We start from the raw sequence: 13,982 nt of genomic DNA, 5'->3' as shown, positions 1-13,982 counted from the left end.
TTTTATCTTGTTTTGTTTATGATGCTCAGATATGGGTGTTGGGCATCCATATTTCACAATGTTTCCCTTTATGACAATGAACTGTACATAAGACGTCTCACTCTCCCTCTTAGGCCTTTGTTACTGTGAAGATCACGTACAAAACACGTCACTGCGTTTGCCAGTAAAAGATAAATATTATAAGAATATCTGACAAAGTTGCTCTGAACAAGACAATGTCTGACAAGATCGAAAATCAAACCTCAGACTTTCCTGATGCACACGGAGGTAAGCAGGACGTCACTTGCATGTCACCTGGTTTTGTTATCAGAATGGGATATTTACAGTAACCAACCAGAAACCTCAGTGATCTGATCGCCTTAAAGGGATATATAAAACTCAGTAGTGTTCTGGTGATGTACAGAAGTTTCTACTAAGCAGCATATAAAACCTTTACTTATTAAAGGGAGATAACATTCATATACTAAATCACTTGAAAGTGATGCGGCATAACTGTAAAAAGCTGACAAGAAAATATCACCTGATCATATCTATGTAAAAAAAGGAAGATATTTTACCTCAAAATTTATTCAGCTCACAATAGTAGGTGCTCTGTGAACAGTTATACTTCATCTACTGTCCAGCTGCAAGTTAAAAAAAAAACAATAGACACTCAGCATCAGCAGTGCTGAGGTCATTCTATGCTTCGCTGTGATCTCATGAGATTTTACTTAAGATTTCATAGTAAAATTCCTTAAACTGAATAAGGAAATAAAATGACTGTTCCTGCACATGCGTGTTCCCACGCAAGTCCTGGGATTACGATCCTGATTGGCTGCTTAAAGTCGCTTTACAATGGGGTGTGAAATTTTGAGGTAAAATATCTTTCTTTTTTACATAGAGATGTTCAAGTGATATTTTGTAGTCAGCTTTTTACAGCTGTGCGGCATCACTTTCAAATGCTTCATCATTTGGGTATCATGTCCCTTTAATGACAAGATCAGCACCATGTGCACATGCTTAGTGTTAGTCTGTGCTTAGAGACATGAAAGTAAGAATTAAACCTTTATGGTTCAGACAGCGAATAGAATTGTAAGACACTTTTAAATTCACTTCTATTATCAAATTTACTTCTGTATCCTTTGTTGAAAAGGATACGTACATACACTCAGCAGCAACAGTGCACTACTGGGAGCTAGCTGGTCATTGGTGGCTACTCACGTTAGTCTCCTGTCATTGGTTCATTGAACCAGGTACGTTCAGCTAGCTCCCTGTAGTGCACTGCTGCTTTGGAGCTGCTTTTAACTATGTGTTTATTCCCTTTGCAGGCGTTAAATAGTTTTATGCAAGCAACAGTGTGTTTTATTTTTATGCTTTTATGTCTCTTTAAAGGGACAGTCAAGTATAAATTAAACTTTCATTATTCAGATAGGACTTTTAATTTTAATTGACTTTCCAATTTACTTTTATCATCAAATTTGCTTTTTTCTCTTGGTATTCTTAGTTTAAACTAAACATAGTTAGGCTCATATGCTAATTTCTAAGCCTTTGAGGGCTGCCTCTTATCACATGCTTTTTAAATCTCTTTTCAACACAAAGAGACAGAAAGTACACGTGGGCTATATAGATAACACTGTGTTCAGGCACAGGGGGTTATTTAAGATCTAGCACAAAACAATGCTAAATTTAAGACAATAGATAATAAACAGTCACAGTCATGTGATCAGGGGGCTGGAAGAAGGTTCCTAGATACAAGGTAATCACAAAGGTAAAAAGTACATTAATATAACTGTGTGGGTTATGCAAAACTGGGGAATGAGTAATAAAGGGATTATCTATCTTTTAAAACAATAACAATTCTATGGTTGACTGTCCCTTTAAATGGGGGCTGATTGTTAGATAATCTCCGTGCACACATTGTACCTACCAATCAGTGCTTCTGTTAGTATTGAGATCAGCACCAGGTGCTTTAACATGGTGCTGATGTAATGTTAAGAAAAATGTTTTTTTTGTTTTTGTTTTATACAGGGAGTGCAGAATTATTAGGCAAATGAGTATTTTGACCACATCATCCTCTTTATGCATGTTGTCTAACTCCAAGCTGTATTGGCTCGAAAGCCTACTACCAATTAAGCATATTAGGTGATGTGCATCTCTGTAATGAGAAGGGGTGTGGTCTAATGACATCAACACCCTATATCAGGTGTGCATAATTATTAGTGAATCGGATATATAGAGGCGCTGATCTTGAATCTCGTGTATATGGACGTACACACTGAAGAAAGAAAAACTTGGCTTGTGATTTGCAGAAGTTAACAACAAATTAATGTGCAGTATACTCACTCCGAAAAATTCAGAGTTCAGCTTCTTCGAAAGGTTTTTCTGTCTCAACTTTCCCAATTTCCACACTGTATTTGTGTCTGTGGATAATGAAAATTGCACTGCAGATAATTGAATCTTTTGCTTGATAAAAAGTGCAATATACTCACTCCGATAAATTTCGGAATCCGGCTCCTCAGAACGTATTGTGTAGTTTGAAATTACTTCCAAAAAGGCAGCAAAAATACTTGTGGTAAAAAACAAATATTTATTAAAACATAATAAAATGCTCTTATTTATCTTGGCTCTACGCGTTTCAACGACAGTGTCGTCTTTTTCAAGAGCAGTAAAAACAATTGGAAGTGCTGCCTTTGGAGTGTTAACAGGTGTATTTATACAGGTAATCATTGTTCCTGTTCCAATGATTACCTGTATAAATACACCTGTTAACACTCCAAAGGCAGCACTTCCAATTGTTTTTACTGCTCTTGAAAAAGACGACACTGTCGTTGAAACGCGTAGAGCCAAGATAAATAAGAGCATTTTACTATGTTTTAATAAATATTTGTTTTTTACCACAACAAGTATTTTTGCTGCCTTTTTGGAAGTAATTTCAAACTACACAATACGTTCTGAGGAGCCGGATTCCGAAATTTATCGGAGTGAGTATATTGCACTTTTTATCAAGCAAAAGATTCAATTATCTGCAGTGCAATTTTCATTATCCACAGACACAAATACAGTGTGGAAATTGGGAAAGTTGAGACAGAAAAACCTTTCGAAGAAGCTGAACTCTGAATTTTTCGGAGTGAGTATACTGCACATTAATTTGTTGTTAACTTCTGCAAATCACAAGCCAAGTTTTTCTTTCTTCAGTGTGTACGTCCATATACACGAGATTCAAGATCAGCGCCTCTATATATCCGATTCACTTTCTACTCACAGTCCGGTTGGGAGAGACTGTTAGAGAGCAGCGGTCATTTAAGAGGGGAGTATTGTACTCTATTCTAGTCATCCTGTACATTGTGTTGTTTAACATCTGACATATTTGTATAGTTTTAGATTATTTTATTTGTGCATAATTATTAGGCAACTTCCTTTCCTTTGGCAAAATGGGTCAAAAGAAGGACTTGACAGGCTCAGAAAAGTCAAAAATAGTGAGATATCTTCCAGAGGGATGCAGCACTCTTAAAATTGCAAAGCTTCTGAAGCGTGATCATCGAACAATCAAGCGTTTCATTCAAAATAGTCAACAGGGTCGCAAGAAGCGTGTGGAAAAACCAAGGCGCAAAATAACTGCCCATGAACTGAGAAAAGTGAAGCGTGCAGCTGCCAAGATGCCCCTTGCCACCAGTTTGGCCATATTTCAGAGCTGCAACATCACTGGAGTGCCCAAAAGCACAAGGTGTGCAATACTCAGAGACATGGCCAAGGTAAGAAAGGCTGAAAGATGACCACCACTGAACAAGACACACAAGCTGAAACGTCAAGACTGGGCCAAGAAATATCTCAAGACTGATTTTTCTAAGGTTTTATGGACTGATGAAATGAGAGTGAGTCTTGATGGGCCAGATGGATGGGCCCATGGCTGGATTGGTAAAGGGCAGAGAGCTCCAGTCCGACTCAGACGCCAGCAAGGTGGAGGTGGAGTACTGGTTTGGGCTGGTATCATCAAAGATGAGCTTGTGGGGCCTTTTCGGGTTGAGGATGGAGTCAAGCTCAACTCCCAGTCCTACTGCCAGTTTCTGGAAGACACCTTCTTCAAGCAGTGGTACAGGAAGAAGTCTGCATCCTTCAAGAAAAACATGATTTTCATGCAGTACAATGCTCCATCACACGCGTCCAAGTACTCCACAGCGTGGCTGGCAAGAAAGGGTATAAAAGAAGAAAATCTAATGACATGGCCTCCTTGTTCACCTGATCTGAACCCCATTGAGAACCTGTGGTCCATCATCAAATGTGAGATTTACAAGGAGGGAAAACAGTACACCTCTCTGAACAGTGTCTGGGAGGCTGTGGTTGCTGCTGCACGCAATGTTGATGGTGAACAGATCAAAACACTGACAGAATCCATGGATGGCAGGCTTTTGAGTGTCCTTGCAAAGAAAGGTGGCTATATTGGTCACTGATTTGTTTTTGTTTTGTTTTTGAATGTCAGAAATGTGTATTTGTGAATGTTGAGATGTTATATTGGTTTCACTGGTAAAAATAAATAATTGAAATGGGTATATATTTGTTTTTTGTTAAGTTGACTAATAATTATGCACAGTAATAGTCACCTGCACACACAGATATCCCCCTAAAATAGCTATAACTAAAAACAAACTAAAAACTACTTCCAAAACTATTCAGCTCTGATATTAATGAGTTTTTTCGGTTCATTGAGAACATGGTTGTTGTTCAATAATAAAATTAATCCTCAAAAATACAACTTGCCTAATAATTCTGCACTCCCTGTATATGGCATCAGTGCTGTCATGATAGCATGCTGAGGTAGGCTCAGGAGAGTGCTCTTAATATGGCAGCCATGTTTGTCATGATAGTACACTGAGGTAGGCTCAGGAGAGTGCTCTATATATAGCATCAGTGCTTGTCACGTGAGCATACTGAGATAGGCTCAGGAGGGCAATTTATATTTGGCACCTGTGTTTGTAACAGTATTATTCATATAGTTCTGTCATAGAAAGCAGAAACATTTGAACAAAGGATAGCAAGAGAAAAAGGTATATGTAATAACAGAAGAAGCATTGCTTGTTTTTACCGTAGCTGTGTGCTTCTACAGACAACGTCACTGTGTGCATCTAATACTCTGTTACCACTGGTTGCATACACGTATTATATACAATATGGTGCAGCTTTTCAGTGCGAAGCTGGAGGTGTTCTGCTCCATTTCCCAGTGTTCTTCAGTTTTGGTGCTGCTTGTACTGTAATAGAGTCTAGCCAGTACTTCCTCTCACTGGTATTCCGCTTGTCTTTCTGTCCTTTATGGTGCGCACAGCACAGCTGATTCCTACTCAGCCAATTCCTTGTAGGTCTGGACTGGCCTTTCCTCCTTTTTGAATGGCACCAATGTTGACCAATTGTTACATGGCATAATTAGTTATTCAGCCTTCCAGATCTACTGCACTCTACTAGGATCACCTGCTTAGTCCTGTATTTTGGATATTTCCCAAACCACAACATTTATATTGTTTATATGTAAAACCTCACATGCTATTGGCATGATACATTCTGTTTAATAACACACATTTTTAACAGTGTGTATTATGCCAATAACTTTTCCTGATGAACAACCCTATGTGTAACAGTCTATGCCAGTGTGCTGTGAGGTCCTACATGAGTGATATTATAAAGGTTTCCAAGCTAAGCTAAATATTGGTAGAATTCCACAAGGGGCCTCCATCTTCTTAATTAAAGGGATACAAAACCCAATTTTTTTTTAATAATTCAGATAGAGCATGCAATTTTAAGCAACTTTCTAATTTACTCCTATTATCAAATTTTCTTTGTTCTCTTGCTATCTTTATTTTAAAAAGCAGGAATTTAAAGCTTAGAAGCCGGCCCATTTTTGGTTCAGAACCTGGGTTATGCTTGCTTATTGGTGGCTTCCCTGACTACCTATAACGGCAATCTTGACCCATTCCCCTCATCCTTCTAGTTCTGTCCAGCCTTCAGGTCGATAGGACTTGGAGACCCTCTCTATGATCCTGGGCAGTGGAAATGCTGCTTGACTTACTTTGGGGTATGTTTTCCCCTGCAGCGTGTGGATCCTGGCTAGTGGGAGCGGCTCTATAGGATTTCTTCCGGAAACGCCTTTAATGGGAGCCGCCATGTTCCATGACGTCACAGGGTTTTCGTCTGAGGACCCTTTGAAGCGAGCGTGCACTTCCATTTGGTCTTGGTGTGGGCCTAGTCAGTAGCGTTGGCATCCATTTTGTAGGAGTAGCTGATGTTTCAAGCTGTTGTCTCCTTGTCTCACCATGAGTTCCTGTTGTGCTGTGACACTATTCAGCATCTTTATATGATCTTTGATTATTGGGCTCTTCTATTTTCTTCAAATAGTTATGGTTGATGTCTGAACTTCTCATCATGGTGCCATTGCCCTGTGAGCTGCAGTTCCTTTAAAAAGGTATGTTTTTCATGTTTTTTATATAATATATATATTTGTTAATATTGTTATACCTTTTTACTTATGGGGCTTTATTTACTCTTGTTAGGCCTGAGCCCAAGCCTGCCTGTGCATTGTGTAATAAAACCTGTTGTCAAGATAAGAAAATATGTAAAGAGTGCTTTATTGAACTTTATGTTGGAAATGCTACTGCTGCCACATTTTCTGATGAACATGGTTCTAAGGGTGTTCAACTATCTGACTCTGAGGGCAAGGCTTCTTCCATACACTCATGATCCTGCTGCTGCTATATTTGATAATGCTACATTATGTGAATTTATTACATGCATCAAAGAGACTTAAGGTGTTGTGGAAGAACAAGCTTCTGTGTATTCAGACTGGTTTAAATCTGAGACAGAGTTTCTAGAAAGGAATTTTCAAAAAAATTTAATTCAGTTTAATGTTTCTGAGAAATTATTCAAAAGTTTTTCGTCTACGTAAACCACTTCATTGTCAATTTTTTATTCCACCGAAAATTGATGCAGCAATTTCTAGATTATCGAAGAGGATGCTTTTCCCTATAGATGACACTGGAGTTTTTAGAGATGTAATGGATAAAAAAATGGAGCATAACCTTAAAAAACATGCACCTAAATTACAAGTTTTGCGCTAAAAATTTGGCGGTACCGCACTTTCCATAGCACTGCCATTACAAGTTACAAAAAAAAAAAACTTAGGCCTAGATTTAGAGTTGGGCGGTAGCCGCGAAAACCAGCGTTAGAGGCTCTTAACGCTGGTTTTTTCCGCCCTCTGGTATTTGGAGTCATTAAAGGGTCTAACGCTCACTTTTCAGCCGCGACTTTTCCATACCGCAGATCTCCTTACGTCAATTGCGTATCCTATTTTTTCAATGGGATCTTTCTAACGCCGGTATTTAGAGTCGTGGCTGAAGTGAGCGTTAGAAATCTAACGACAAAACTCCAGCCGCAGAAAAAAGTCAGTAGTTAAGAGCTTTCTGGGCTAACGCCGGTTCATAAAGCTCTTAACTACTGTGCTCTAAAGTACACTAACACCCATAAACTACCTATGTACCCCTAAACCGAGGTCCCCCCACATCGCCGCCACTCTATTTAAATTTTTTAACCCCTAATCTGCCGCTCCGTACGCAGCCGCCAACTATGTTATCTCTATGTACCCCTAATCTGCTGCCCCTAACACCGCCAACCCCTATATTATATTTATTAACCCCTAATCTGCCCCCCACAATGTCGCCTCCACCTGCCTACACTTATTAACCCCTAATCTGCCGAACGGACCGCACCGCTACTATAATAAAGTTATTAACCCCTAATCCGCCTCACTCCCGCCTCAATAACCCTATAATAAATCGTATTAACCCCTAATCTGCCCTCCCTAACATCGCCGACACCTAACTTCAAGTATTAACCCCTAATCTGCCGATCGGAGCTCACCGCTACTCTAATAAATTTTTTTAACCTCTAAAGCTAAGTCTAACCCTAACACTAACACCCCCCTAAATTAAATATAATTTAAATCTAACTAAATAAATTAACTCTTATTAAATAAATTATTCCTATTTAAATCTAAATACTTACCTGTAAAATAAACCCTAATATAGCTACAATATAAATTATAATTATATCTTAGCTATTTTAGGATTAATATTTATTTTACAGGCAACTTTGTAATTATTTTAACCAGGTACAATAGCTATTAAATAGTTAAGAACTATTTAATAGCTACCTAGCTAAAATAATTACAAATTACCTGTAAAATAAATCCTAACCTAAGTTGCAATTAAACCTAACACTACACTATCAATAAATTAATTAAATAAAATACCTACAATTATCTACAATTAAACCTAACACTACACTATCAATAAATTAATTAAATACAATTAAATATAGGGGGTGTGAGAGAGTAGGTAATATTGCTAATTTGCTTTAAATGGTGCCACCCTTATAGTAAATATAAAATATAAAAGAAAGATAGAAAAAAATACCAGGGTATATAAGATTACCCTAGAACAGCAAGGGATTTTTTTTTTTTTTTTTTTTTTTTTTTTTTTTTAATCCCTTGCTGTTCTAGGGTAATCTTATATACCCTGGTATTTTTTTCTATCTTTCTTTTATATTTTATAATTAAATACAATACCTACAAATAACTACAATTAAATAAACTAACTAAAGTACAAAAAATAAAAAAGAACTAAGTTACAAAAAATAAAAAAATATTTACAAACATTAGAAAAATATTACAACAATTTTAAACTAATTACACCTACTCTAAGCCCCCTAATAAAATAACAAAGACCCCCAAAATAAAAAAATGCCCTACCCTATTCTAAATTAAAAAAGTTCAAAGCTCTTTTACCTTACCAGCCCTGAAAAGGGCCCTTTGCGGGGCATGCCCCAAAGAATTCAGCTCTTTTGCCTGTAAAAAAAAACCATACAATACCCCCCCCCCAACATTACAACCCACCACCCACATACCCCTAATCTAACCCAAACCCCCCTTAAATAAACCTAACACTAAGCCCCTGAAGATCTTCCTACCTTGTCTTCACCTCACCGGGTCCCGATCTGTCCAGAAGAGGGTCCGAAGTCTTGATCCAAGCCCAAGCGGGGGGCTGAAGAGTGACGTCCATCCTTGGACTGAAGTCTGGATCCAAGCGGCGGCTGAAGAACTCCATCATCGGGATGAAGTCTTCTATCAAGCCGCATCTTCAATCTTCTTTCTTCCGGAGCGGAGCCATTTTCTTCCAAGCCGACGCGGAACATTCTCTTCAACCGACGCCTACTAGCCGAATGACGGTTCCTTTAAATGACGTCATCCAAGATGGCGTCCCTCGAATTCCGATTGGCTGATAGGATTCTATCAGCCAATCGGAATTAAGGTAGGAATATTCTGATTGGCTGATGGAATCAGCCAATCAGATTCAAGTTCAATCCGATTGGCTGATCCAATCAGATTGAGCTCGCATTCTAATTGCTGATCGGAACAGCCAATAGAATGCAAGCTCAATCTGATTGGATCAACCAATCGGATTGAACTTGAATCTGATTGGCTGATTCCATCAGCCAATCAGAATTTTCCTACCTTAATTCCGATTGGCTGATAGAATCCTATCAGCCAATCGGAATTCGAGGGACGCCATCTTGGATGACGTCATTTAAAGGAACCGTCATTCGTCGTTAGTCCGTCGGTGAAGAAGGATGGCTCCGCGTCGGCTGGAAGATGACTTCAGCCCGATGATGGATTTCTTCAGTCGCCGCTTGGATCCAGACTTCAGCCCGAGGATGGATGTCACTCTTCAGCCCCCCGCTTGGGCTTGGATCAACACTTCGGACCCTCTTCTGGACCGATCAGTGAACCTGGCATGGTGAAGACAAGGTAGGGAGATCTTCAGGGGCTTAGTGTTAGGTTTATTTAAGGGGGGGTTTGGGTTAGATTAGGGGTATGTGGGTGGTGGGTTGTAATGTTGGGGGGGGTATTGTATTTTTTTTTTTTTTACAGGCAAAAGAGCTGAATTCTTTGGGGCATGCCCCGCAAAGGGCCCTTTTCAGGGCTGGTAAGGTAAAAGAGCTTTGAACTTTTTTAATTTAGAATAGGGTAGGGCATTTTTTTATTTTGGGGGTCTTTGTTATTTTATTAGGGGGCTTAGAGTAGGTGTAATTAGTTTAAAATTGTTGTAATATTTTTCTAATGTTTGTAAATATTTTTTTATTTTTTGTAACTTAGTTCTTTTTTATTTTTTGTACTTTAGTTAGTTTATTTAATTGTAGTTATTTGTAGGTATTGTATTTAATTAATTTATTGATAGTGTAGTGTTAGGTTTAATTGTAGGTAATTGTAGGTATTTTATTTAATTAATTTATTGATAGTGTAGTGTTAGGTTTAATTGTAACTTAGGTTAGGATTTATTTTACAGGTAATTTTGTAATTAATTTAACTATATTAGCTATTAAATAGTTCTTAACTATTTAATAGCTATTTTACCTGGTTAAAATAAATACAACGTTGCCTGTAAAATAAATATTAATCCTAAAATAGCTATAATATAATTATAATTTATATTGTAGCTATATTAGGGTTTATTTTACAGGTAAGTATTTAGCTTTAAATAGGAATAATTTATTTAATAAGAGTTAATTTATTTCGTTAGCTAAAAATTATATTTAACTTAGGGGGGTGTTAGTGTTAGGGTTAGACTTAGCTTTAGGGGTTAATCCATTTATTACAGTAGCGGCGAGATTCGATCGGCAGATTAGGGGTTAATAATTGAAGTTAGGTGTTGGCGATGTTAGGGAGGGCAGATTAGGGGTTAATACTATTTATTATAGGGTTATTGAGGCGGGAGTGAGGCGGATTAGGGGTTAATAAGTTTATTATAGTAGCGGTGCGGTCCGCTCGGCAGATTAGGGGTTAATAAGTGTAGGCAGGTGGAGGCGACGTTGTGTGGGGCAGATTAGGGGTTAATAAATATAATATAGGGGTCGGCGGTGTTAGGGGCAGCAGATTAGGGGTACACAGGGATAATGTAGGTAGTGGCGGTTTACAGAGCGGCAGATTAGGGGTTAAAAAAATATGCAGGGGTCAGCGATAGCGGGGGCGGCAGATTAGGGGTTAATAAGTGTAAGGTTAGGGGTGTTTAGACTCGGGGTACATGTTAGGGTGTTAGGTGCAGACGTAGGAAGTGTTTCCCCATAGAAAACAATGGGGCTGCGTTAAGAGCTGAACGCTGCTTTTTTGCAGGTGTTAGGTTTTTTTTCAGCTCAAAATGCCCCATTGTTTTCTATGGGGATATCGTGCACGAGCACGTTTTTTAAGCTGGCCGCGTCCGTAAGCACCGCTGGTATCTAGAGTTGCAGTGGCGTTAAATTATGCTCTACGCTCCCTTTTTGGAGCCTAACGCAGTGAAAACCCAGCCATTCTGTGAACTCTAAATACCAGCGGTATTTAAAAGGTGCAGGAGAAAAAAAGCACGCGTAGCTAATGCACCCCTTTGGCCGCAGAACTCTAAATCTAGGCCTAATTTTTTGTGCGCGATATGGTGCAATAAGCTCCATACCGCACAAAAGCCAACTCATGACTCTCTCGTGCACGTTTTCCCCCGTAGACATCAATGGAGAAAAAGTGTTAGAAAAAACTAACACCTGCGATTGCGGAATGACGATCGCTATAATGCAATCCCCATTGATGTCTATGGGAGCAAGAAGGTTATGTACAGTGAGTACACCCCTCAGATTTTTGTAAATATTTTATTATATCTTTTCATGTGACAACACTAAAGAAATGACACTTTTCTACAATGTAAAGTAGTGAGTGTACAGCCTGTATAACAGTGTAAATTGGCTGTCCCCTCAAAATAACTCAACACACAGCCATTAATGTCTAAACCGTTGGCAACAAAAGTGAGTACACTCCTAAGTGGAAATGTCCATATTGTGCCCAAAGTGTCAATATTTTGTGTGGCCACCATTATTTTCCAGCATTGCCTTAACCCTCTTGGAGTTCACCAGAGCTTCATAGGTTGCAACTGTAGTCCTTTTCCTCTTCTCCATTATGACATCACAGAGCTGGTGGATGTTAGAGACCTTCTGCTCCCCCACCTTCAATAGGGTTTAGGTCTGGAATCATGCTCTGCTTCAGTATGTCACAGTACATGTTGGCATTCATGGTTCCCTCAATGAACTGTAGCTCCCCAGGGCCCGGTAGCAGTCATGCAGGCACAGACCATGACACTCCAACCACCATGCTTGACTGTAGGCAAGACACACTTGTCTTTGTACTCCTCACCTGTTTGCCACCACACACGCTTGACACCATCTGAACCACATAAGTTTATTTTGGTCTCATGGGACCACAGGACATGGTTTCAGTAATCCATGTCCTTAGTCTGCTTGTCTTCAGCAAACTGTTTGTGTGCTTTCTTGTGCATCATCTTTAGAAGAGGCTTCCTTCTGGGACAACAGCCATGCAGACAAATTTGATGCAGTGTGCAGCGTATGGTCTGAGCACTGACAGTCTGACCCACCCCTTCAACCTCTGCAGCAATGCTGCCAGCACTCATATGTCTATTTCCCAAAGACAACCTCTGGATATGACGCTGAGCAAGTGCACTCAACTTCTTTATTCGACCATGGCGAGGCCTGTTCTTAGGGGAACCTGTCCTGTGAAACCACTGTATGGTCTTGCCCACCGTGCTGCAGCTCAGTTTCAGGGTCTTGGCAATCTTCTTATAGCCTAGGCCATCTTTATGTAGAGCAACAATTTATTATTTCAGATCCTCAGAGTTCTTTGCCATGAGATGCCATGTTTAACTTCCAGTGACCAGTATGAGAGAGTGTGAGCGATAACAACAAATTTCACACACCTGCTCGCCATTCACACATGAGACCTTGTAACACTAACGAGTCACATGACACCGGGGAGGGAAAATGGCTAATAGAGCCAAATTTGGACATTTCCCCTACGGGTGTACTCATTTTTGTTGCCAGTGGTTTAGACATTAATGACTGTGTGTTGAGTTATTTTGAGGGGACAGCAAATTTACACTGTTATACAAGCTGTACACTCACTACTTTAGATTGTAGCAAAATTTCATTTCTTCAGTGTTGTCACATGAAAGATATAATAAAATATTTACAAAAATGTGAGGGGTGTACTCACTTTTGTGAGATACTGGTTAAAAACCTTACACCCTAACATAAACCCCTAGTCTAAATACCACTAATCCGCCGCCCCCCCCCCCAACATCGCCGACACTAAATAAAATTATTAACCCCTAAACCGACGCCCACCCGCATCCCCAACACTAAATAAACCTATTAACCTCTAAACTGCCTGCCCTTCACATCGCAACTACTAAAATAAACTTTTAAACGCCTAAACCACCCACATCGCCAAAACTACAATAAACCTATTAACCCCTAATCCGCCGCCCCCCGCATCGCAAATACTAAACATATTAACCCCTAAACCGCCACCCCCCACACACATCGCAACACTAAATTAAACTATTAACCCCTAAACCTAATTCCCCCTAACTTTAAATTAAAGTTACAATTTAATAAATAAAAACTTACCTGTGGAAAAAAAAAAAAAAACTAAGCTTAAACTACAAATATTATACCAACTGATTCTGTACTGGATATTATAGATGTTAAAACGATATCTGTACAGAAATGAGAAGAAAAATACTCCCCTCTATGTGGATCGCTGCCTTCTATCAGTCTTTCCCAAAGGACTGCTATAGAAGTGTAGATAGTGGATGTTGAGGCAAAGGTCCTAGGGTGTTCTGTTCTAGTGCTTCAATTTACCGGGGTTTCCAATTAAGGCTGGGGAAAAGAGAGCTTGACTTTTGTTTGTGTAGATCAACATCAAATAATTAGTGCAGTATACTTACTCCAAAAAATTCAGAGTCCAACTTCTTTAATTGTAAAAGCAAGTGATCTATAAGGAGTGGAGCTTCTGTCTATTCCCCCAGGTATACGTGTAACTGCAGGTGATAAAACTTTCACTGAGATGTGTTGTATTGAACAATGCAAAT

At 39.2% G+C, this 13,982-nt stretch overlaps 1 protein-coding gene across 3 annotated transcripts in view; it reads left to right on the top strand.

Moving 5' to 3' along the window:
- Positions 1-13,982, top strand: part of LOC128657418 (gastrula zinc finger protein XlCGF17.1-like) — a 51,988-nt gene that overhangs the window by 2,035 nt on the left and 35,971 nt on the right. Inside the window, exons 1-2 of one of the 3 annotated variants that reach the window (XM_053711762.1) lie at positions 150-267; positions 6,361-6,427. Coding sequence is in view for 1 of the 3 variants with exons in the window: in XM_053711761.1 (XP_053567736.1) it covers positions 216-267 (52 nt within the window). In the remaining 2 variants the exon portion in view is untranslated. Of the gene's footprint in view, positions 1-113; positions 268-6,360; positions 6,428-13,982 lie in introns of those variants that run through there. The other 2 variants (XM_053711761.1, XM_053711763.1) reach the window with 2 other exon arrangements.

Source organism: Bombina bombina, chromosome 4 (genome assembly GCF_027579735.1).
Source record: "Bombina bombina isolate aBomBom1 chromosome 4, aBomBom1.pri, whole genome shotgun sequence".
Classification (NCBI taxonomy): domain Eukaryota; kingdom Metazoa; phylum Chordata; class Amphibia; order Anura; family Bombinatoridae; genus Bombina; species Bombina bombina.
The sequence above is the reverse complement of the archived record's forward strand: the minus strand, read 5'-3'. Positions and strand labels throughout refer to the sequence as shown.